The sequence below is a fragment of the Ammospiza nelsoni genome, chromosome 13, assembly GCF_027579445.1.
Source record: "Ammospiza nelsoni isolate bAmmNel1 chromosome 13, bAmmNel1.pri, whole genome shotgun sequence".
In the NCBI taxonomy this organism is placed as follows: Eukaryota; Metazoa; Chordata; class Aves; order Passeriformes; family Passerellidae; genus Ammospiza; species Ammospiza nelsoni.
Window position 1 is genome coordinate 14,193,492 of NC_080645.1, and position 23,191 is coordinate 14,216,682.

Below are 23,191 nucleotides of genomic sequence, written 5' to 3' on the forward strand. Positions count from 1 at the left end.
AGCACTCCCCTGCTAACATGAGGGGTTGAGCAGAAGGGTTCACAGCTTAATTCCAGCCATCTTTGGTCTTGTAACTCTTAATAAGTTAAAGCTACTGCAGGCACTTGAAACCAAGGCCAAACCATTCATCCTGTCTTAACAGATTAGAAAATAAATATCAACTCCTTTTGAGAGTGAAAAACCAACTTGGGCCATAGCCAGCTTTATTCCAGGCTTTAGTCAGCTACTGAAGTGCCTTTGATCTGTAAATTGTAATATTGGTAAAAGTCTTAGGAGCATTTTAAATTACATAGAAAAATAAAAGGCTTGGGTAGTGGTACAGCTTTTGTGTTGGGGCACAGCCTACAGGAGCTGTGGAATCCTGCCTCACAAGGGTGCTTGTACTCCAGATCAGCAGCACTGGAGAAGGGTGCACACCTTAAACCCTGCATGTGGGAAGAAGTCCCAGGCTGACACAATCTGTTGTTACCTGCTGTATGTCTTCAGGAGGTTGGCACTGAGCAAAGAATGCCTTAGCTCCTTGTTTTCCAAGTGAGCTGGTTGTTTTGATGTTGTGATTTTAGTCTTATGCCTCATGTAGAAGGATTTACCATTTCCATAGGGGTGGAGTGCTGTCAGGTGCCAGCTCAGGATGAGTACCCTGGGCTGATTTGGTTTAGCAGCTTTACTGGCAGAGGTTTGTGTGGAAGGAGGCCACCATGATACTGTATCATGTCCACAATGTGCTCAGTGTGACACCACTTCATAAACCTGCTCTGCACTCTTGTGTTATCACAGTTGTTGAGATGAGCTGATGTTGTACCCTGCTAAAAACCCTTGAAAGTTGTCTTTTTTTCAGGCTTCAAGTTTTGTTAATCAAGCTCCAGGCCCTGTGATGGGATCTCATGGCAGCAGGGTGGCAGTGATGCAGGGAGCACAGGGATTCTGAGTCACACAGGCTACTGTGTGCAGTACAAGCTGTGCTTTGCCATCAGAGGGGACAAGTGTCCACTGCCTCTGTGTCAGGGAGGGGATAAGAGAACAGCTGTGTGACAGGAGTGTCACAAAGGGAGCATAGATCTGCAAATGGAGGATTAACAAGAGAAAAACCTACCACTCTGTAGCTCCTGTCTGCCTGAAGATTTGTGTGTGCAAAAATCATAGCAGGCATGGGCACATGGAAGGTAGGGTAAGAATGGCTTTCCATGTGTTGCCCTTTTTTCTTACCCTGAAGAATTTCTTCCAAGACTGCAGGAGCAGGGAATTTAGATTGTTTCAGTTGGGAGGCAACTCAGGCAATTTTGGTGGTGTGAAGAAATGAGGACATTACAGATGTGGGGAGAGAGGTGTTCCTTCAGCAAAACCTCATTCACCTGGACAGAGATGGCAGACATGAGCTTCAGCAGGCTGTGCATGACAAGAATTTGTCTCCTGAACTTCCCTGGAGAAGGGCAGCTTTTCCATGTTCTCTGGGGAAGCAAATCTGGGGAAATCAGACCCTTTCAGAAGCTTTAACACATTGCCCAGTAGACAATGCAAGTGAAAAATTACCTTTCCTTGAACAGGTCTTTGAAATCCCTGGCTTTTCTTTAGCTCCATCAGAACAGGCACATTCAGATCCCTCTGTTCATCAGAAGAAAAGATAGTCACTGTTTGTAACTCTGAGGCTTATTCTACATAGCAGGGAGCAGCATCCCCAGAGAGGAAATCAGAGCCCTTGAATCTCCCTCTGGTGCCAAGCACAGCTCTGCAAACCCACCCTGAGCAAGATCCTGCTGCCATGGGTGGGACTTCAGCAGGAACAGCAAGGACCTGGCAGGATGGAGGGAGAATAGAACTGCTGGAGCCCCCTGAACCCAGTAATGCTCTCTGCAAAACATCTCCTGTCCCACTTTGGAGGTGGACTAGAAAAGATCAGGTTTGGGGTCAGAGCTGGCATTTCTGCATTGTGTTTATTTCAGAATGAAATCACCCAAGCTGTTTTAGGTATTTTTTCTTTTATGTATATAATTAATTAGTTTTGGGAATAAGGGAACAAAGTCCTGTCCCACTTGGCCTGATCCATTTTGTCAGATTTCAGGCAGAGATTGCAGGGAGCCCAGCCTGCAGTCCTGGAAACTGTGGCTGTGGTGACAGCCCTGACCCAGATGCTGTGAGTGCATGACAGCAAAGTCATAGGCTCCTCACCCCAGTCAGGGGTGGTGAACTCTCTGCAGCAGCCCAAAGGCATTATCTTGGCAAAATTAGGTCATGAATGGAATGGAATTAATTTTTTTTTAATTATCTATGGTCTTATTTAAAATTTGCAAGTAACTGTAATGTTCATTAAGTAATTACAGCCAATAGAACATCTAGCCCTCCAGGCCACTCTTCTTAACCTCTGCAAACCTCTGTTTGTTCTTCCCAAAGTATTGGTTTGATTTTTGAAAATAGACCAGCTCTGGTATCATTGCTCCTGTAAAGGTAAAGAGAACAGTAACTCACACCCCTCCTCAACCTTTCTTAGTCATGGTGAGAGTTTTTGCCTCTTAATACTTTAACTTTAAAGTCAGACACCTTGACAAGCTTTTATTTTTTTCATCTACCACCTGTTTTGACCTCCACTGAAAAGCAGCAGCTCAGACACAATTACACAGCCTCACTGTGTGACACATTTGGGAGCAGGCTGGGAGACACTGACAGGAGCAGAATGAGTGATTTCCAGGCCACCTTGTCCAGTTGTCAGTCCACTGGTGGTGACTGACAGCTTGGGAAGGAAACTGGCCTGGGAGATGTTGGCAGTTAGGTCAGTCCAGGGAAAACTCTCACAGCTTTTCCATTATCAGCGCCTCCACAGTTTCTCTGTGGCTGTTGAATTACAGACTGGTTTAACATCACCCTGGTGTTTATAACAGTGCCCAACCATGGAATGGGCTTCAGTCACTTCTCAGTTTGTAAGTTCCTGCTTTCAGATTTACCATCCACACACCAACAGCAACCAAAAAACCTTTTGCTTTCCCTGAAGGCAGTAGGTGAAAGCAGGATTTGAACAGTTGGATCTTCCAGTACAGTAAATCTGAGATGCTTAATATTTAAGAAGAAACACCTGTTAGCAATCAAAGCAGTCTGAACAGTTTTCTACAAAGATTTGGGGTTTCTGTATTCTCTTGACTCCTACCAGTTATTGAAATTACTTTCCTTTTACTTCATTAACAGTTTTAACAAATGAAACAAATTATTCCTGAAATCCTTCAGCTGTTCTGTAGTCTTCTGCTGTGCAAGAAGGGATTTGGTTGCTTTGGGCAAAGGTCTGAGTGGGCTTGGTGCCTCTGCTCTCATTGTGTTGTTGGCAGGAAGAGCCTTTGAGGAGATTGGTTTGCTGCAGGGTGATGCTGGAGATCTCCAGGTGTGTGGGGCATCTCTGATTCATTTCTAGTACTTCTGCTTTGAGAACAATAATGCTGCATTTCAACAGGATCAACTTTATGTTTTGCAAGGTTGCAAGGAATCCTGTTGCCCTGGGAAAGCCCAGTTCATGCAGAAATTACAAGATTGCTGCAGTACAGCAATGCCCCACATTGCTGAAAATGTTTTTTCTTAGGTATTTTCAAATAAGATGGGATTATTTTTTAAGCAGAAGGGTAACTTGACGTGCTTTTAATGGTTGGCAAAGGGAATAATTGGATTTTCTTTGAAATGCAGAGGTTCCTTTTCTAGAGAGCAGCTCTGAGATGAAAAGATTACATGTGTTTGTTTGAAGAGTATTGTATTTTTTTAATACTAAAGTAACTGTACTTTGTTTTTCTCTTTTTTAGCAACTTCAGTCTCAGGCTCGGGCACTGATAATGTTTGCTGGGATGATCCCATACAGAACATCAGGAGACACGAATGCAAGACTGGTGCAAATGGAGATCCTCATGAATTAGCAGCAGCTTGCCTGGGGTGCAGCAGCCTGTGTCTGTCTTTAGTACGTTCAGAGGGCCCATGGGACCAGTGTCATTTTTTGTATTCTGTATTTTTGTTGACAGAAATAAATTTCTTTGGTTTTGATATTTGTTTTTGACATTTTAATTTTCACCGATTCTTGTGGTTTTATGTTATTATTAATTTTATTTTCAATTGGTTTGCATTTAGAAATTTATTCTTAATTAGTTAATAGGCTATGCAGAAAAAGAAATCATGGCTCTGTAGTAGGGACAGGAATTTTATAGCAGAAGAGGATATGGAGAAGAAAACTCTGATTTGTTGCTAAATGTACTTGGAGCGGAGAAGCTTTAGGGGGTTTTGGATGCATGTTAAGTGTTGAAAATGTGTGTGATGCCCCGGTCCCCCCTGTGACACACTGCCATCAGTCTGTCCCATTGTCTCGTGTGGCACATGTGCTGCTGCTCTGTGTGCTGCACAGACCCCCTGTGCTGAGCCAGGGGCTCACAGCCCTGCAGCTCTCCTGAAGCTTCTGCAGGAACAGCTGGGTTGGAAACAGGTATATTTTGGTAGGAGTGTTTTTTGTGAGCAACACATGAATTGTAGTCAGTTGCATTCCAAGTGGGCCCCTGTGGAGTTCACCAGAAGTGAGGAAGCTGAACCAGAGAGGCCCAGGTGAGGCTGTGCTGGGTGTGGGTGGATATTACTGTTGCTTTAGCAGGAAATGTGAGCCCTACAAAAGCAAAGGGCTTTAAAAATGGTTACCTTTAAGCGTTTTGAGCTACAATTAAATGAGAGTGAAAGCCCAAGGAGCATGTTACAGTAGAAGTTTTTAGTTTTAATGTAACTGCCTATCTTTGAAAAAAAATGGGAGCAATGTTGGTGGTTACTCTTGCTGCTCCCCTGCTGCTGTCTCACCCTCTTGTGTTACTGGGGTATGAGAACATGAGGCATTTGGAATGCAGACCAGGCAGCAAAATGCAGAGGCTGATTTCAGCCTTTGTATGGTAATTGCTGTCATGGGAGAGAATTCATCTCCATTTTGCAATGTCTTTGTTTACTGGGATGGAGGAATTTCTGGCTGACATGATGACAATTTTCCTCATTATTTTTTCACCAGAAATGTTGTAGCATAAGTTTTGTCCACCTTTTGGACAGGAAGCAGCGGGCTTGCCAGTCACCCCAGTCCATGTCTCTCAGCATTAGCAAACCAGCTGCTGGGCTCTCAGAGGATAGAGCTAGGGATTGTGTACAGCTCCTCTAGCATGGCCAGGACTGTCCCAACTGAAGGCTGAGGGAGACCTGGACAACACCCTGCAGGTAAAGGGGAGTTGGTGAGTTACCAAGGAGTTATTTGGGGGTGGGAGTGGGCTGGAATTGCCTAACAAACATGTCAGCAGGTGAGTGTGGAAAGCTGTATTGCCTGTTAACATTTCTGGTGTATTTGTGTAGAAATGCTTCTTGGCATATCTCAGGTAAGAACTGATCCCATTCCCTGGAGAGCAGGCACCTTCCCTGCTGTTTGTGGACAGTGGTGGTGGGGCCAGGGCTGCCCCAGGTGCAGTCCTGCAGGATGACTCTGCTCCTGTGTTTTCCTTGCTGGTGCTCAGCCCCTGTCCCTGAGTTACTCCCAGCATGAAATCACCTCCCATACAGAGTCTGGCAGGTCTGCACCTGTCCTCAGGCAACCACTGACCTGAGCAAGAGAGGGACAATGTTTGCTGGACTCTGGGAAGGGTGAGGGCCACCTTCCCCACTGTAATTCCCTCTCCCTGATCTGCCATTCATGCAGGAACAGAAGTCCTTTGGGGCTCAGCTCTTAGTGCTGCCATTTCAGGACCTTGTTCTCCTGCCTCTTGCCCATCCCCTGCTCAGGAGAGCTCTCATGCTGCCTCCCTGGCATGTTCTGATGTCCAGTGTTGAACCTGGGGACCTTCTGTAAGCAGTACAGTACCCTTTCTCCATGTGCCCTTCAAGGAGGCTATAGCAGGTGCTTTCTGGTGCTTCTCAGCCTTCTTGGGTGTTGGGAAAGTTGATGTCTGTACATAGTTTCCTCTCTTTGTGCCCAGTGGTTGTGATTCCAGCCTTTGGCCGCTTCTTAAGCTAACCAGAGACTGAATTATTTCATCTTTCAAAATTCAAGATGATCCTTCTGTGATGGACGGATGGGAAATAAACCCCAGGGAGTCCAAGTCCCAAGACTAAGCCTGAAAAGGTAAGGCTCCATTTCCATCAAGATAAGAGACTGTGGGTATAACAGAAAGAGCCACAGATATTTGGAGTTAATTTATTACTTGTTGATTGCCCTGTGATTTCTTCTTAGGTGGTGAATGTTACATCCCATCCATCTTCCCACATTCCCCAGAGTGGCAGGTTCCAGCTCAGTGCCTGAGCCTGGCTCTGGCAAACCTGACTCCTCTGCATGACTCCAAGGGCTTTGAGGTAGATGCTGATGCACATCCTGTGCTTTGCTGAATAAGGCACCCCCATAGTTTTCCAGATGTCCCTGTTTTCCCTCCACATCATGTTTATTCTGCTGGAGAGAACAATCAGCTTCTGCTCCTTCAGGTTTTGCACCATCACTCTGACTTTGCTAATTTACAAGCTTAGCCTTTTCTGAATAGCTTATGTGCTGGAAGGGTTTTTTGGGGTGTCACTAAATTAATGCCTTTTGTTTGGTATAGTCTGTGGTGTCACCATGCACTCCCTTTACAACAGGGAGTAGTGCACGGTGTGCAGCAGAGCCAGCAATGTTCATCTGAGCTGAATTCATTCTGAGTAAAAACTGACAAATCTTCTCTATGTCAGTGGAGCTCTGCTCTTTATACACAAAGCAAGCACAAATTAAGCTTAGGATAATTCCATCTGCTTTTTCCTACCTTGGGACTAATCCCTGGCACTAAAGATCCTCCAGGTAGATGAGATGCATCCCAAGGGTGACTCATTGGTTTGAGTCAAATACACAAGCTGAAGCTTGTGTTGCTACAGGAGATTAGAGGGAAAAGTGAAAAGGTGTTTGCTGTGAGAGCATGTAACAATCTTGTTCTGGTGTGGGTGCAGCAGAGGCAGGCAGTCTCCAGGTCTGTGTTCCACAGTTTGTGTGTCTCTGTGGTTCTGAAACATCCACACATGCTGCAATTCCAGCACAGCAGCTCCTAAAGCTGCACCTCCTCCAAGGACCAAGGGCTGAGTGAGGTGCTCTGGTTTTGCAGGGGAGTTGCAGGGAGATCTAGAAATACTTGCTGTAAACTTCTGTTCTATGTTACCAGCCCAGTAGGAAAAAAAATAGTTAAAAGTTCTGCCAAGGATTAATCTGGTAAAAACTATGCTGAGCTAAGGGAAGACAGTCAGCCCCTGTGGGAACTGGCACTGCTGAAATGTGCCTTGATGGCCTCTTAAACACTAAGAAAGCTGGTATCAGTGGGTCCTGTATTCTCAGCTGTCCTTGTGAGGTTTTTCTAGTCCAGACAACAAAATGAATCCTTTTAAGTATTTTCACCATTACCCCAGAATATGCTGGCCATAGTCAGGGTACTTGCCTATGGGTTACATTCCTACTCCTCTGCCTTTTCTTGGATTTCCCTGCTGAATGCAGATTTTGCATCTCAATCTGATTTTTCATTATGTTTTCCAGACCCCCTGGCTGGAGTAGACCTGCTAAATGAGGTGACTTCTCTGTTCACCACCATTTCCTACTTCTGCATTTGTCTAAGACATTGCTTGGACCTTGTTCCTTGCAGGAGCTGAAGGAATTGTGCTCAGAAAAAGTTATTTCAATGCACTTCTTTTGGTTTTGTTACTCTCCTAACCCTTGTCACCCCAGCCTATCAAAGAAGCAAAATGTTTTCCTTGCAGCCTGGAAGAAGTGAGAGGATATTGTTAATTCCAGTTCTGCATCCCTGGGGTGGGACAGCACTCAAATACTGCCTCTGTTCATGTCCCTGTGCCAGCATTTTTGTCCTCTTTCTCTCTGGGTTTGAAGTTGGAAAGATAGAAATGGTGTCTGGAAGAGATGGGAGATGACCTATGTGTTCCCACTGGGAGAGGTTACTGGCAGCTGGCTGAATCACCATCTCTCTTCTTTTCACAGGCTTCCTTTGCTGTGGTGCTCAGAAGTTGTCTGCTCTGCACGGTGGGTTTGCAGTGCTGAGCCCCTGCATCATTGGTGTGTCCTGTGTCACTCAGGATAGGTTCTCTCTTCCACAGGGATGGAAACAGGTCAATTAAAGCTTAATTGAAGCCTTTTGGAATATAACACTTTAAAAGAAGCTGTGTAATGCACTGCACCATGCTCGGCTTAACTCGATTTTGGGTTCATTTGATGCATTTAATACCCAGAACAAACTGGGGGATCGGCTGGAAGTGAGGGGAAGCCCTGCAGAAACAACTTGGCAGCTGTTCCGTGTGAGTGGAGGGGCTGGGGAGAGGCTCGGAGCTCCCTCCCTGCCGCAGCTCCCAGCGCCGCCGCTGCCCCGGTATTGTTGCTGCAGCTGGTGTTGTGAATCAGGCCGACGGCAAGCGCTTCCTGCAATCCGGCTATTTCACCACACCAGGGTTGCATCATACCACTCGCTTCGCTCCTCGCCCGCCTCCGGAGCCCTCCTGTGCCTTCCTGAGCATCTCTGACTGTGCTGTGTTTAACAGGCCCCCCACTAAGAGACTGATTTGTGCTGCTTTGGGCAAATCGGCGGTTTTGATGAAACGGTGAGGTTCTAAAATAAAGCCACTTCTGCTGGGTGTGAGTCTGCTGGTGCATCTGTTGTGAGAGGAAGCTGGTGTCCACTTTGTGGAGGTTGTTGTGTGAGGTGCTCTGAGGTGAGGCTCTTTCCTGGTCCTCACCTGGCCCTTGTCCCTGCTCTCCGGGCTCTGAGGTGCCCTGCAGTGCTGCGAGGGCTGAGCAGGGATGCAGACCGGGCTGCTGCCCTCAGCTTCCCCTGGCTGCCCGGGGCTTGGCTGATCACAGCCGTCTGCTCTCACACAAACAAGGGGGCTGGAGCAAGTCCTCAAAAATCAGGTCAAAATTTGTGTGTGAATGCAAAGACAGCCAGAGGCAGCACAGCAGGCAGGCCCAATTTTCCATTAACTTGCAAAGCCACACAGAGCTGAAATTCCAATGGGCTGCCCTCGAACTTTATTGCTGGCCTTGTTTGCTGTCTTTGCTGATCTTATCTGTAACTGCTTTGGTGGCACATGTGACAGGGGCTGGGGAGTGAAACAAGTGCCCATCCCTCCCCCTGTCCTCAGCTCCTGTCGCTGTGGGATTGTGGCCACATAGCTTCATCTTGTTTTTTGTGTGATGGGGGCAAGGGTTTAAATGGCTTGTTGACTCGGGGACGGAACTGGGGGCAGTTCTGAGCCCTGGGGGCTCAGTGGTACCCTGTCCCTGGGTCTGGAGGGGAAAGGGGCTGTGGGACCATGGGCATCTCTGCTGCCTGGTACTGAGAGCTGCCAGCTCCCAGCCCTGGACAAGCACAGACAGACTTACACCATTCTGTGCACCCTGTCTTCTCCAGCAGCCTGGAATCCGAGTTCCAGCAGGAGCATCCCTCAGATCCCTTGATGTCACACTCCCCCCTTCCCCCTCGTTTCACTGTGAGATAAAGGCCCTGTTCCCCTCCCCACATCCGGCCCAGCTCAGTGCCACAGGCGGCACCTTGGAGACCAGCCAGGATGATTTATGATATCTGACAGGTCTGGGGCAGTATCCCAGGGAAGGGTGAGGGTGCGTGGGAGTCTTGCTCCCTTTTTCCATAATAAATCCCTGTGAACTGAATGTTCCGGGGTTGGGGCCGGAGGCAAACTCAGCACTGCATTTCTCTGCTGATCTGTCCTTGGGACTTAATCTCAAATCCGTTATCGCTGGCCCCATCAAGCGCTGGGAGGCAGTGATGCCCATTATGGTGGTTTTGGTATCCCTTCCAGCTATTTTTTTCCCCCTGACCAGCTCGAGGTGGTTCAGGCTGATTCCTTTCCTCTATTAGCATCAGTGGTGGGTGTGTGCCGGTCACCTCGCTCCGGTTTTGTGCGGTATAAAGCCGGCAAGCCCCTCTCCACCCTGTCCTCACCTGGCAGGCTGCTGGGCAGGGGCAATGGCCGAGCTGCCCATCCCAGATGTGCCCCCAGCCCGCTGCAGCGGCCGCTTCACCATCAGCACCCTCCTGGGCATGGAGGAGGCGGGCCGGGGTCCCTACACACCCACCGAGGGGTCCAGCTGTGACAGCGCCCAGCCCACCCAGCTGTCCAGCAGCACCCTCTACACCAGGACCTTCGGCTACAACACAGTGGATGTGGTGCCAGCCTACGAGCACTACGCCAACAGCAAGGGCGTGGGCAACCCCAGGAAGGGCAGGCCCTCGCTGGCTGACCTGCACTCCATCCTCAAGGTAACAGGGGGCTTGGCTGTACCCATAACATCTCTGGCATCCCCTGGCCATGCTGCTGGTCCCTGCAAAGTGCCTGTCGTGGGTCACTCTGTCCCCTGCATCTTGGTGCCATTACTGGTGCTATGCTAACTGCATATTCCCAAGAAGGCCCTGAGAGAAGCCAGAGGATCCAGCTGTGTGCTCAGCCAGAGCATTGCCTCCAGGGACAGCTGCCTGAAGTCCACCCTCACCTGCCTTCCCCTCGTCCCACAGCCTGACCCGAGCCGCCTTCACACGCCGGTGTCGGACGTGCAGCACAGCAATGGGCTGCCAGAGGCCGGGCCGGAGGCTGGGCTGGAGGAGGCAGAAGGGGAGCCAGGCAGAGACTCCGAGCCAGAACCTGTCCGCTTTGGCTGGGTGAAGGGCGTCATGGTGAGTGTGACCATCCCCCATGAGCATCCTCCTGCCCTCCCTCGTAAGCATTTTACCCTTGTTGCATTTTTCCCCAATGTCTGTATTTTTGCAAGCACATGTGCTTTGAGCAATTCCCTGCCCTCCTCGGTGGGGTGGTTTTCTCTGAGGAGCAGCAGAGCTGGCATGGTTTGGCCATCCCTAGGTGCCAATGCCCTGATGGCCAGGTCCCCTCTGTCCCCCTCAGATCCGCTGCATGCTGAACATTTGGGGAGTTATCCTCTACTTGCGCTTGCCCTGGATCACCGCCCAGGCAGGAATCGGTGGGTGCTGTGGTTCACTGTGGGCTGGACAGTGGCACTGGGCCCATCATCACCCAGACATCTGGAGGTTGGTGGGACTCTAGGGAAGGCTGGGGGATACAGCAGTGAAGCAATGCCCTTTCCCCACAGCCCTGACATGGCTTATCATCCTCATGTCTGTGACAGTGACCACCATAACCGGCTTGTCCATCTCTGCCATATCCACCAATGGCAAAGTGAAGTCAGGTAGTGTGTTCCTTCCCAGCCACTCCAGGGGTCTCTTTATCCTGGGGCTGCCCCATGGATGTGAGCTCCTGGCATGGGCTGTGAGGTGCGGGGGAACCCCAAAACCTGGGGGAAGCAGTAATGCCATGGGTGTTCCCTGCCTCAGGAGGCACCTACTTCCTGATCTCACGGAGCCTGGGGCCAGAGCTGGGCGGCTCCATCGGGCTGATCTTTGCCTTTGCAAACGCCGTGGCCGTGGCCATGCACACAGTGGGCTTTGCTGAAACTGTCCGGGACCTGCTGCAGGTAAGAGAGCAGCTCTGGGTCCCAATGTCCCCCCTACCCCTCCATCCTCACTTTCTCTTTGTACAACCTGTGTTGATTATCAATATTTGCATTACCATTGGACTACTGATAATCAAACAGTGGCTGCTAAAACTCAGAAAAAACAGTGGTTTGGTAAGGAAGAGGGTTATTTCCATGTTGTAAATAGTTCCCTTTCCTCAGGAGCACAATTCCCTCATCGTAGACCCCACCAATGACATCCGAATCATTGGGGTCATCACTGTGACGGTGTTGCTGGGCATCTCCCTGGCTGGCATGGAATGGGAGGCCAAGGTAACCCTCTCTCCTGCTCACATTTTTCTCCTGGGCTGATAAGAGCTGTCCCTGCTGGCCACCAGGCATCTGAGGAGCAGAGGATGCCTGTAGCTCCCCAAAAACAGTCATGGATTTCTCCAAATACATTCTTCACTCTTTCTGTGCCCCAATGCCCAGTTCTTCAGCTGGCTCTTTCTGGTCTGGCAGGCACAGATACTGTTCTTCCTGGTCATCTTGGTTTCCTTCATTAACTACCTGGTGGGGACAGTGATCCCAGCCACTGCTGAGAAGCAAGCAAAGGGCTTCTTCAGCTACCGAGGTGGGTCCACCCAGACTGGGGTTGCACTCAGCAGGTCCAAGTGCATCTCTGCAGCCTGGCTCTTTGCTGCAGTTTGGGGAGAGCACCAAGCTAGTGCTAATGTGCTTTAGCCAGGAAAAAAGTAGCCAAGAGGCCTTAAATGCTTCTCCTTTGCTTCCTCCCCAGCTGATATCTTTGCTCAGAACTTTGTGCCCAACTGGCGTGGACCTGAGGGCTCCTTCTTTGGCTTGTTTTCCATCTTCTTCCCATCCGCAACCGGCATCCTGGCTGGGGCCAACATTTCAGGTGACCTGAAGGTGGGTTGTGACTCTTGCTGCCTGAGCCAGTGTTTCTCAGGGCTCAAGTCCTTTTTTCCCTGGGGCTTTCATTTTGATCCAACCTTTGGACTTTATTTCTTATGGAAACTTTGGGCTCAGCCAGGAGATGCTCTGTGGCTTTGTGATACAGTGAATTAAAATTCCTCCTGTACAGCAGCCACAAATAAGCTGCCTACATTAGCACTGCTGCTGGAAAGCTGTCTTACATATCTCTGCAACTCCCTTGGGCAGGATCCTGCCATGGCCATCCCCAAGGGCACCTTGATGGCTATCTTCTGGACCACGATGTCCTACCTGGTGCTTTCTGCTACCATTGGTAAGTGGGGCTGGGTGGGTGGGCTGGCCCCTACCCTAAATGGGTGGCCTGGGAGGATGCAGGTGTGTAGGAGCCAGGAGCAAGCTGTGGACACTGGCACTGATATCCCAGTGTGAGTGCCACAGGTGCCGGACCTTGTTACCCCCACATGGGGCAAAGTCATCTTGGGTGGGCAGTGGAGCTCCTGGCATTGCTCAAAGCCCCATGGCAGGGACCTGGGAGTTGTCACAGGCAATGGGATGTGGGGCTGGGCTTCCTGAAACCATGGAGAGGTTCCAGCCCTGCTCTGGCCCTGTGTGTCCCCCAGGTGCCTGTGTGGTCCGAGACGCCTCAGGCAGCCTGAACGACAGCGTGGCCGTGGGTTCTCCAGGCTGTGAGGGGCTGGCCTGCAGCTTCGGCTGGAACTTCACTGCCTGTGCCCAACAGCAGAGCTGCCGATATGGGCTCAGCAACTACTACCAGGTACTGCTCAGAACCATGGCCAGCCCCTGTTCCTGCTCAGGTCTGTGCTGCAATGGATGGCTTTCCCAGGCAGCTGCATGCCTGGCACTTCCCTGCCATCCTGGGGGCACCCATGCTCTTGAAACAGCCATTTTTTAACAGGAAGGCACTAGGTGGTGGGCTTTTGGATGTGGCTGGACTTTGCTGCCTGGATAATGTTAAAGGAAATGCAGCAGGATGGGGCCTAGGGCTGGAAATCCCTCAGGGTTGGGGTGGAGGTTGGTGCACCGGAGATGCTGGGGTTCCTGATCCCCTGGTTTTCATGCAGAGCATGAGCATGGTGTCTGGATTTGGCCCCCTCATTACAGCAGGAATCTTTGGTGCTACCCTCTCCTCAGCATTGGCCTGCCTTGTCTCAGCCCCCAAAGTCTTCCAGGTGAGGGGGTGGTGTCTGCATACCCCAGCTCCTCTCCCTGAGCTCAGCAGTGGGTGATGCTCCTTGGTGCAGGGCTCTGCATCCATGAGCAGCCCTGGGGCAAGGAGGATGCTGGTGCCAACACAGGGCATGGCTCCAGTTTGGCCCTTGCTCTTAGGGATACTGGAGCCACCATGGCACTGCCATCTCGTGTCCCTGGCACAGCCTGCTATCCCCACTGTGTCTCTCTTTGCAGTGTCTCTGCAAGGACCAGCTCTATCCTCTCATTGGCTTCTTTGGGAAGGGCTATGGGAGGAACAGCGAGCCCATCCGTGGCTACATGCTCACCTATGTCATTGCTGTTGGCTTTATCCTCATCGGTGGGTGCTTGCTGCCCCAGTACCCTCCTGCAGCCTGCCACCAGCAGGGTGGCTCTGTCCCCACCACTGACAGCTCGCTCTCTTTCTCCCCTTCCCACAGCCGAGCTCAATGCCATCGCCCCCATCATCTCCAACTTCTTCCTCTGCTCCTACGCCCTCATCAACTTCAGCTGCTTCCACGCCTCCATCACCAACTCCCCAGGTGGGCTGTGCCCGCCAGCCGTGCCCTGCGGCGGCGGCTCCCGGTGCGGCTCCCCCTCCCGGCAGCGGCTCTCTGTGTGTGTGTTTGCGTGCAGGCTGGCGACCCTCCTTTCGGTATTACAGCAAGTGGGCTGCACTCTTTGGAGCTGCTGTCTCAGTGGTGATCATGTTCCTGCTGACCTGGTGGGCAGCCCTCATTGCCTTCGGCATCGTCATCTTCCTCCTGGGATATGTCCTCTACAAAAAGCCAGGTGGGTGGTAGTAACCTGGCACTGGTGATGCTCCAGAAGGTGTCTGGCCCTGTTGCTAATCCATCCTCCTCATGCAGATGTCAACTGGGGCTCCTCCATGCAAGCCAGCTCCTACAACATGGCCCTCAACTACTCAGTGGGGCTGAGCGAAGTGGATGAGCACATCAAGAACTACAGGCAAGGGCAGCTCATTGCAGTGATGGGCATGGAGGGAATGGGATAAAGAGCCAGCTCCAGCCTCCTTTAAACCCAGGGAGGCATCATGCCCGTGGCCACACCCTCACCACCACCCTCAGGAACCAGGAGCTACAGCAAAATGTGTCTCTTTAAAATCCCATGTGTGTGCCATGTACGGTAGAAATCCGGGCAAACCCTGCCCTCCCTGTACCAGACAGACACAGACACATTGGTCTCATCTGATATAAAAAGACCAAAGAGTGAAACTGGAGCCTCAGGTCACATGTTTTCTCATTCTAAAGATGCTCCCTATGGCTGCCACTGGCCAAGCATGGGAGAAGAAACATGGCTCATTCCAAAAGGGCTGGATGCCTCCAAATTACTATTCCTCACTCCCTTTTCCCCCTGCCTGCAGACCACAGTGCCTGGTGCTGACTGGCCCACCCAACTTCCGCCCTGCACTGGTGGATTTTGTGGGGACCTTCACCAAGAACCTCAGCCTGATGCTCTGTGGCAACGTGCTGATTGTGAGTCACCTGCAGGAGCTGGTTGGTTCCTTGTCCTGGGGGCTCTGGCCACCAGTGGGTGGAGGGCTGGGGAATCTGGTTGTATCCTGGTGGGCTCACAGGGTGGAGGTTGAAATGTGCCCACTTGTGTGCTGCTGGATGATGAAATGTGTCAACTGGAAGCCCCTCTGAGTTATTAAGCAATATTGGTGAAGCATCACGATGTCCCTGTGGGCTTATGGCTTCCCTTTGCCAATTAATTGCAGAAGATTTGGAAGGATGAAGTAGTTGCTCAGACCACAGGGGGGTCCTGCAGCCCTGCAGACTCCAGAGCAATTGGGTGCAGTAAGAACCAGCTCATCTGCACCCACGGGACTGTTGGGATTGTGTGCACTGGCTGTTGACTCCCTGGATTCACTGGTTTTCTTGGCTGTGATTACGACCTCCCATGTGTGCAGTGGTTACATCCACCTCTTACCAATGATTTGGGAAGAGAGGAGCTAGAAGTCCTTGGTGGCAAGACCATCAGTTGGAAGGGGCTGCCTGAGCTCCTGCTCCTGATTCCTGCAGGGCCCACGGAAGCAGAAGATGCCGGAGTCCTGGCTGATGGCAGATGGCCACACTAAGTGGCTAATGAAGAGGAAGATCAAGGCTTTCTACACAGATGTGGTGGCTGAGGATCTGAGAAGTGGTGTCCAAATGCTCATCCAGGTACAGCCATCACTGGCCTTCCAGCAGCAGGGTCCCTCCTCTTTGTCACATCCTGGGGGAGTTCTGACCTCCCTCCACGATCTCCAGGCACCCCCCTGTGTTGCTCCCCCATGGAGTGGACGGACACCACCTGTGTCCGTCTGTCCCTGCAGAAGGGTCTCATGGGGACATCTATCCATAGGCTGCTGGCCTCGGGAAGATGAGACCTAACATCTTAGTGCTGGGCTACAAGAGGAACTGGCGGACGGCATCTCCCCAGAGCCTGGAGGACTACGTGGGCATCCTGCAGTACGGCCACACTGGCTCCTCCACCTCTTGGGGACACTGGCAGCTGGTGGTGGCCCCACTGACAGCTGCAGTCACGTGCTCAGGGTCCAGCTGGGCTGACAGTGCACCCTCCATTAACTCCCTCTCTTCCCTCCTTCCAGCGACGCATTCGATTTCAAGTACGGCGTGTGCGTAATGCGGATGAAGGAAGGGCTGAACGTTTCCCGAGTGCTGCAGGCACATGGTAGGTGGCTTTGGTTGGCCAGGGATGCACAGAGACATGGAGCTGTGGGGTGTGCCAGCCAGCACCATGTCCCCAGACAAAGGCCACAGTGCTGGCAGGACATCACTCCTGTGCTGGGATCAAAGGGATGGGGACAGTGAGGCACTGCTGTGCTGCCCTTGCTCCTCTCCTCCCTCCTCAGTTAACCTCACGTTCGAGGCAGCAGAGCACCCCGAGAATGGCACTGGCAGCAGAGCAGCCCCAGGCACAGGTAGGTTGGTCCTGCCTTGTGATCCCCCAGAGCATCCCCAGCTCTGAGGATTATTTTGCAGGCGAGGTGGGGGTTTCAAGCCCTGGGGAGCAGGACTGGGACCAGGAAGAAGTGATGCCTTTAATCTGTGGCTGGTGGTGCCCTTTGCTGATACCAGGACCCTCTTGCCCTAGCAGCAGACCCCACCACCTTGGCCAGTGAGCAGCAGGCAAGCACCATCTTCCAGAGCAAGCAGGGCAAGAAGACCATTGACATTTACTGGCTCTTTGATGATGGAGGTAACCTTCACCTTCCATCTGTCCAGATAATGTGAGCCCAGCACCTCCACTGTGGTGCCTAGGAGAGCTCAGTCCTGCCAAATGGTGCCAGGACATCCCTGGCCCTTGGCACCAAGGAAGGAAGCACTGGTGAGCCTGGGGCTCACTGCTGCATTCCCACCGGATGTTCTGGGGCCAGGTCTCACGCTGCTCATCCCCTACCTGCTGGGGCGCAAGAAGCGCTGGGGAAAGTGCAAAATCCGGGTGTTTGTCGGCGGGCAGATCAACAGGATGGACGAGGAGAGGAAGGCGTAAGTGCTGGTGGCCACTGCAGCTCTTGTCCACTGTCACTGTCCTGTGGGTGGTGACACAAGCTGCTTCCCATCCTGCTGAGCCCTCCCAGCTTTGCCATAATGGGATCTGTGAGCTCTGACCTGGCTGCTTTGCCTCATTTCTCTGGAAATCAATGTGGCTGCAGAGTGGGAAAACCCAAAGTGCAAACTGACGCCAGCAGCAGGGTTCTCTGCTGTGGCAGGTCCTGGTCAGAGCTACCATTCCCTGCTAACTTTGGGGAAATCTGTCCTTTTCTCTCCATTAGGATTGTCTCTCTACTGAGCAAGTTCCGCCTCGGCTTCCATGAGGTCCACATCCTCCCTGACATCAACCAGAAACCCCGGCCAGAGCAGTAACCACTCCCCTTCCCTTCCCCGTGCCCCCACAGTGCCCCCAAACCTGCCCAGACCCTCTTCCTTGGCACTGTCTGCTTGTGTTGCAGCATCAAGCGATTTGATGAACTCATCGCTCCCTTCAGGCTGAACGATGGTTTCAAAGACGAGGCCACAGTGAACGAGATGAGACAGGGCTGTCCTTGGAAGATTTCTGATGAGGAGGTCGATAAAAACAGAGCCAAGGTAGGACCAGTGCCAGGGGAGATCCTGCAAAGGGTCTCCTGCTTTTTAGACAAATTTAGTCTTTCTGGAAACCATTATTTTGTGTTTCTCGATGCTCTTTGCTCCACAGTCACTCCGACAAGTGAGGCTGAATGAGATTTTGCGGGATTACTCACGGGATGCAGCACTCATAGCCATGTAAGTGCCAGTAATGCCCTCACGCCTGTTTCTTGCCCCATGGGAATCATCCCTCGGGATGTTCACCCCTCCCTGGGTGGGGAGGTCCTGCACGGACACCCTGATTCTCTGGTGAGAGTGCTGCACCACAGGGAAAACCCTTGGAAGACACCACGGGCTCCAGCTGGGGTCCTGTCGGGTGGGAGGATGTGGTGTTGGCCCTTTTTAGGGAATTAACCTGCACTGGACTGACGGGGCTGTGTCGGGCTCGGTGCCGGCCCTGCCTCACGCCCCTCCCCGCTGTCTGCAGCACTCCGCCCATCGGCAGGAAGGGCCGCTGCCCCAGCTCCCTGTACATGGCCTGGCTGGAGACCCTCTCTCAGGACCTGAGACCCCCCATCATCCTCACACGAGGAAACCAAGAGAACGTGTTGACCTTTTACTGCCAATAAAGCCTCCTGCATTCCTGATGACTTGGGGTGTGAATTTTTCAGCTGCCACCCTCTTACAAATGTTTGTTTGCCCCATCTCAGGCTCTGTAGGTTGTACATCCATAAACAGCAATGCTGGCCCTGCAGTGCAGGGTTTAGCCAGAGCCAGGCAGGGGAGCTGTGGGCTCCTGCACCTGCACGCCCAGGAGAGGCCACGTGCTGTGCAGGGACTGAATGCTGGCCCAGCAAAGCCACTGGCCCAGGGTGGAACAGCCCCAGGGACTGGGAGCAGGTCAGCACCAAGCCTAGGGGCTGCAGGGCCCCAGCATGGCCCCTCAGGGACAGGGACAACAGCTAAGCCTGTCCCCAACAACTGAGCAGCAGTGAGAGGTCACCTCAGACTGTGGTGCCTGGCTGCAGGTGCAGGTCCAGCTCCTATGCAGACAACATTTACCAGCAGAACCAGGACAATTCTGGTGCAGATGGCTCCAAGCAAAGCAGGAGTGCAGCTCATTTGCTAAAGCAGAACCCTTGTCATGCTGCAGAAGAAACACACAACACTGATTCACCACAAGAGTTACAGAATTTACTGATAATCACCACCAGGATTAGGAGTGTCAGTAGAAAAATAAAATGTACAGATTTTCAATCGTACAAAGATTTGTTCATGACAGCTGCAGGTGTGTGCAAGAGGAAGCCAGGTGGGGGCAGAGGGGATGTCACACACAGGGAGCCTCAGCATGTGTCGGTGTTCCTCCAGGGCAGCTTCTCCAGAAGGTGTTTCCTTAACCAGCACACAGGCTGGGCTCCCCAGCAGAGGCTCACAGCACTGCTGAGCCCAGGACACCTCAGTGTTGATGTTTTTGCCAGCTCTTTGCAGTTTTTGACAAGTTTGACTGAGCAAAGTCTACCAATACCTGATGAAAATTGAAGGGATTCCTCCACACGGCTCACTTGGAATAAAGGAATGGAAAGGGAAGGCCAAAGCAATGAGAGGAGGAAACTGCCACCAGTGCTTCAGCTCAAGGCTACTCCTCCTTTCTGTTTAGCTCTGGTTTTACTGGAGAGGGAGGTTGCCAGCAGAGTGCAGGATGCTCTGTGAGCACCAAGGTGACACAAAGAACTTGCCTCCTGTGCTCATGTGTCCAGACAAATCAGCTGATTGATTGTTCACCTTTTATGCAAGAATTCCCTGAAAATTTCACAGCATCCAGGTATAGAGAGACATTGCCAGCTCCAAACACTCCAAACAGGGTCAAGCTGCCAACTCTTCAAGTAAACCAGAACCCCCTCAAGAGAGACTCCCAGAGATCCCAAGAGACAGAAAATGGGAGGTTTTCAGTTCACCCAGCACTGAGTGACTTTGCTGAGCAGTTTTCACTTGTTCTGAGCTCTGCAACAGCCCCATTTGTGTCCTGCACCCCTCAGCCCTGTTCCTGCAAGGAAACCTCCTCTTGCTGTGCATGGGGCACATGGATAAAGTGCTTTCTCAGTTGCAATCAGCTTAATGGCTATTGAGTGGTGCCAGGCACCAGTCCAGGGTGAAGGAGAGCACAGCAGCTGCTCAGGACATTGGTGTCTGCTGTCACCTGAAAGGTAAAGCCAGACCCACCCTATTCAAATTCCATGAGATACTTTTAATCCATCCAGGAAAACACAGGAAAACTCCTGTAAATTAAACTGTGCACTCTGTACACATGCTGAAACCCGAAGTGGCAAGGGGGAAAAGAAAGAAAGCTTATTCCTTCTTTTTCATTGTTTCTGCCCTGGCAGGAAGACTGGCTCTCTGCAAGCAGCACAGCACTCAGGGCTCTCCACAGATCCAGGATTTAGTGTATGTTACACCACTTGGACCTCACCCACCTAAGCAGAGGGATTCACATTAAATTATTTCCTAAACTGTGCATCTATACTCCCTGAATTAACGTAGGCTAAAATTTAGAGTAATCTCAGTTAGTAGCTCCTGCAAAACACCTCCCACCATTGACAGACCACTCCTGAGGAGTCAGTGCACAGAGAAACCCTTTTCCATGATAAACACAGTACCCTGCTGAAGGGTACAGAATCAATTTAGTTTAGAAAAGCTCTCTAAGATCCAGTCCAACCTTTGACTGGTCACCACCTCATCATCCAGACCATGGCACTAAGTGCCACCTCCAGTCATTCCAGCACTGAGGAGATGGCAGATAAATGGCCCTAGGAAATGCTGCAGGTACCAAAGGGACTGATTTGGAAACCAGAGGAATTCAATGAACACACAGATGGGAACTGTCCCTGAAAGGCTGCACACAGACAGTGCTTCCCTCTGCAGCCCACACGTGTGAGCTGGGCACACACACAGAGCACAGCAAACCCCTGGGGGTGCCTGCCCTGCCCAGCCACATCCTGGAATTCAACCTCAGCTTCCCCAAGAACCCAGCCCCAGGAAGCACCCAGTGAGCTGCTCAAGTGCCCCAGCCATGCAGCACAACTCGGGCACAATGCAGAGCTACCAATTAGTTAAAAGTCACTTAAAAGCAAAACAAACTCAAACACTTCATGAGGAGACAGTGCTGCCTGTGCAGAAGGGTTGATTTGTGTTCACATGGACACAGGAACCAGCCAGGCTCCTGCCAGGAGCCCTGCAGCTCTCCCAGCCCTGGCACACTGTGGGCTGGATGCTGAAAGCGTGGCACAGTCCCTGCACTGGGGACACCCAGTCACAGCCCAGCCTGGCCAGGCAGCTCTCAGCAGCAGCAGGGATTTTATCCAAGCTGGATAAAAGTGCCACTTCCAGACCAGAGCAGGGACCCAGCTCCAGCACACCAACATGAACAGCCCCAGCAAGTCAAAGGAGAACAGGGGTCTTTGAAAACATAAGTCTCCTTCAAAGCCTGAGGAGAGCTGTGCACACCTGGGATTTCTGGAGTGCCCATTCCACTCTGCTTTGCCTCTGGGCAAAACATTCACAGGGCCAGAAGAGCTTTGCTGTAATAAAATTCACAAAATCTCTTTTATACCAGTCGTTTCCCCTGTGCAGCATTCACAGCCAGAGCTCCCAGACACAAATCTGCACTCTCATCCATCTAAAATGAGTTTTCCTTTTGCTGCTCCCAAATCCACTATGGCTATCACCTGGTATTAAGAAGTTTGGGCCAGAAAGAAAACAATTTTTTAATTTAAAAACTGGCATTAAAAGAGCTTCAGGTTCACTGAAAACCAAGCAACAAAGTGGTGAGTGAGCTCTGAGGACACAATGTCACTCTGGTCCTGTTCCTGCCCCAGCACAGCTGGTGCCCCATTTTAGTCATGTCCTGTTACTACAGTCCATCACTGGTGACAGGTACCTGGGTCTCCTCCTCTGGGAGCCATCTTCCTACCCTCCAGAGAAATAAAGCTTCACTTGGCACTTAATGTTACCAAAAAGTAACAAAATTCACAATTTAAAAATTTCAAGCCAGGCTGGAGGCAAGAGCGAGCCGTCCCAATTCCTTAAATCAGCAGAAGAAACACAAGGCTGGAGCTGTGCTCCCTGTGCTTTGTTCTGAGGCAGCAGGTCCTGTGCTCCCCCTCTGGTTTGTGCTCTCCAGAGGAGCTACAGAGTGGCCAGGATGCGCAGGAAGGAAACCACCACCACACAGAAGGTCTGGCCCACGCCAAAAATGAGCGCCTCAAAGGGAATCATTTTTTTCCCTGCAGCTCTGTAAACTCCAGCAATGGCAGCACCTGTGGAGAGGGGGAAAAGCCAAGACATGAATGTGAGACAGCTGCTGTGCACAGGGATGAGGGGGAGCCTCAGGATGTGAGGCTGGGACAGAGAACAGCAGGGTCTGAACCTCTCCCTGCTCACCAGCAGGCAGGAACGCTGGGCTGGGGATGGCTGACAAACCTCAGCCAGGAACCAGAGCGTGCTGGTGGCAATGGGAGAACTGGTGCTGAAACTCCGCTGGGCCTCCAGCAGCTGTGGGGGCTGGGGTGGTTTGGGACACACCTTTGTCACACGATCCCACAGGCTGCAAACATTACCCAGGTCTGGGCACTGACACCAAACTTCGGAGAGATTTTCCTCCAGGCGCTCAGAAATGTGAAAGCCCCTTGGCTCTGCACCCGCTGGGCACGTTTGGTATGCCCGACACGGGGTCCAACCCTTTCAAACGTGCGGCAAGGGGGAAATAAAGCCAGAAGGGAAATCTCCATCCCGCGGACCATGCCCCGCGCTCCCGAAGTTAACCTGTGATCCCCGCAGCCCCCGGCCCTGCCGTACTTGTGAGGGTGCCGGCGGTGATGGGTCCCACGATGCCCATCAGCAGCACGCTCACGGACATGAACCGGCCGTACTTGTGGTGCCGGAGCGTGAAGAGCGCAAGCAGCGCGGCCGGGACGTGGAAGGCAAGGGAGGAGACGACTGCCCACAGGAAGACGCCGTACCACATCTCTGCGGAGAGAACGGTGTGAGGGCGGCCCGCGGCCCGCAGGCCTCCAGCGGCCCCGGCGGGCGGAGGCCGCTCCGGGCAGGGAGGTACCTGGGAAAGTGGAGAGCGGGCTGGAATAGGTGGTGGTGCCATTGCCCACGCGGGGCACGAGGCGAAGGCTGAGGATCTGCTGCAGGAGCCCCCCGCCACCGCCGCCCGCTTCGCCGCCGTCCATCCCCGCACCCGCCCCGCCGCCATCCGCCACCGCCCCTTCCGCCCACCGCAGCCAATGGGAAACGCTGTAAGATGATAGACATGGCTTTTCGCCAATCAGCGCTGGTCTTCGGGCAGACGGGCCCCGCCCCGACCCCGCGCTGCCATGGGAACGGCTGTGGGCCGCAAGGAACGCTGGGAGTGCCGGCGGGACGCTCTGGCCCGCTGGCGGACTCTCGTCTCTGCTCCCCGCGC

At 52.2% G+C, this 23,191-nt stretch overlaps 3 protein-coding genes across 8 annotated transcripts in view; 2 read left to right on the plus strand and 1 right to left on the minus strand.

Annotated features, from left to right (window-relative positions):
- NUP93 (nucleoporin 93) overlaps positions 1-4,008 on the plus strand; it is a 78,390-nt gene extending 74,382 nt beyond the window's left edge. For all 4 annotated transcript variants that reach the window (XM_059481356.1, XM_059481358.1, XM_059481359.1 and 1 more), the window contains one exon: positions 3,774-4,008. In XM_059481356.1, coding sequence (XP_059337339.1) covers positions 3,774-3,884 — 111 coding nt within the window. In that variant the 3' untranslated portion in view covers positions 3,885-4,008. The remainder of the gene's footprint in view (positions 1-3,773) is intronic.
- Positions 4,009-9,971: 5,963 nt separating this feature from the next.
- On the plus strand, positions 9,972-18,363 carry SLC12A3 (solute carrier family 12 member 3). Of its 3 annotated transcripts, none has more exons than XM_059481333.1 (26): positions 9,972-10,265; positions 10,518-10,676; positions 10,903-10,978; positions 11,108-11,203; positions 11,349-11,488; positions 11,690-11,800; positions 11,990-12,101; positions 12,267-12,397; positions 12,650-12,734; positions 13,042-13,196; positions 13,504-13,611; positions 13,847-13,970; positions 14,071-14,172; positions 14,267-14,422; positions 14,500-14,599; positions 15,015-15,126; positions 15,676-15,816; positions 15,998-16,104; positions 16,245-16,327; positions 16,509-16,577; positions 16,751-16,855; positions 17,034-17,145; positions 17,433-17,519; positions 17,610-17,745; positions 17,855-17,922; positions 18,212-18,363. In XM_059481333.1, exons 1-26 carry the CDS (start codon positions 9,972-9,974, stop codon positions 18,351-18,353), a joined length of 3,111 nt encoding a protein of 1,036 aa, XP_059337316.1. In that variant the 3' UTR covers positions 18,354-18,363. The 3 variants fall into 3 exon arrangements, with proteins under 3 accessions (XP_059337316.1, XP_059337319.1, XP_059337318.1); XM_059481336.1 differs by having other exon boundaries at positions 17,646-17,745; XM_059481335.1 differs by having other exon boundaries at positions 16,754-16,855.
- A 533-nt stretch (positions 18,364-18,896) lies between these two features.
- TMEM170A (transmembrane protein 170A) lies at positions 18,897-22,958 on the minus strand. Its single transcript, XM_059481658.1, has 3 exons — positions 22,835-22,958; positions 22,576-22,746; positions 18,897-22,037 (listed from the first exon to the last, which is right to left on the minus strand). Exons 1-3 carry the CDS (start codon positions 22,956-22,958, stop codon positions 21,907-21,909), a joined length of 426 nt encoding a protein of 141 aa, XP_059337641.1. The 3' UTR covers positions 18,897-21,906.
- Positions 22,959-23,191: the final 233 nt, after the last annotated feature.

Bases quoted from the DNA above. Each gene is read 5' to 3' on its own strand.
- SLC12A3 (XM_059481333.1), top strand. From the start codon at position 9,972: ATGGCCGAGCTGCCCATCCCAGATGTGCCCCCAGCCCGCTGCAGCGGC. The intron at 10,677-10,902 runs GTGAGTGTGACC...TGTCCCCCTCAG, and splicing joins GCTGGGTGAAGGGCGTCATG to ATCCGCTGCATGCTGAACAT. The intron at 10,979-11,107 runs GTGGGTGCTGTG...CTTTCCCCACAG, and splicing joins CACCGCCCAGGCAGGAATCG to CCCTGACATGGCTTATCATC.
- TMEM170A (XM_059481658.1), bottom strand. From the start codon at position 22,958: ATGGACGGCGGCGAAGCGGGCGGCGGTGGCGGGGGGCTCCTGCAGCAG. The intron at 22,747-22,834 runs GTACCTCCCTGC...TTCTCTCCGCAG, and splicing joins CCCGCTCTCCACTTTCCCAG to AGATGTGGTACGGCGTCTTC. The intron at 22,038-22,575 runs GTACGGCAGGGC...CCCTCTCCACAG, and splicing joins CACCGCCGGCACCCTCACAA to GTGCTGCCATTGCTGGAGTT.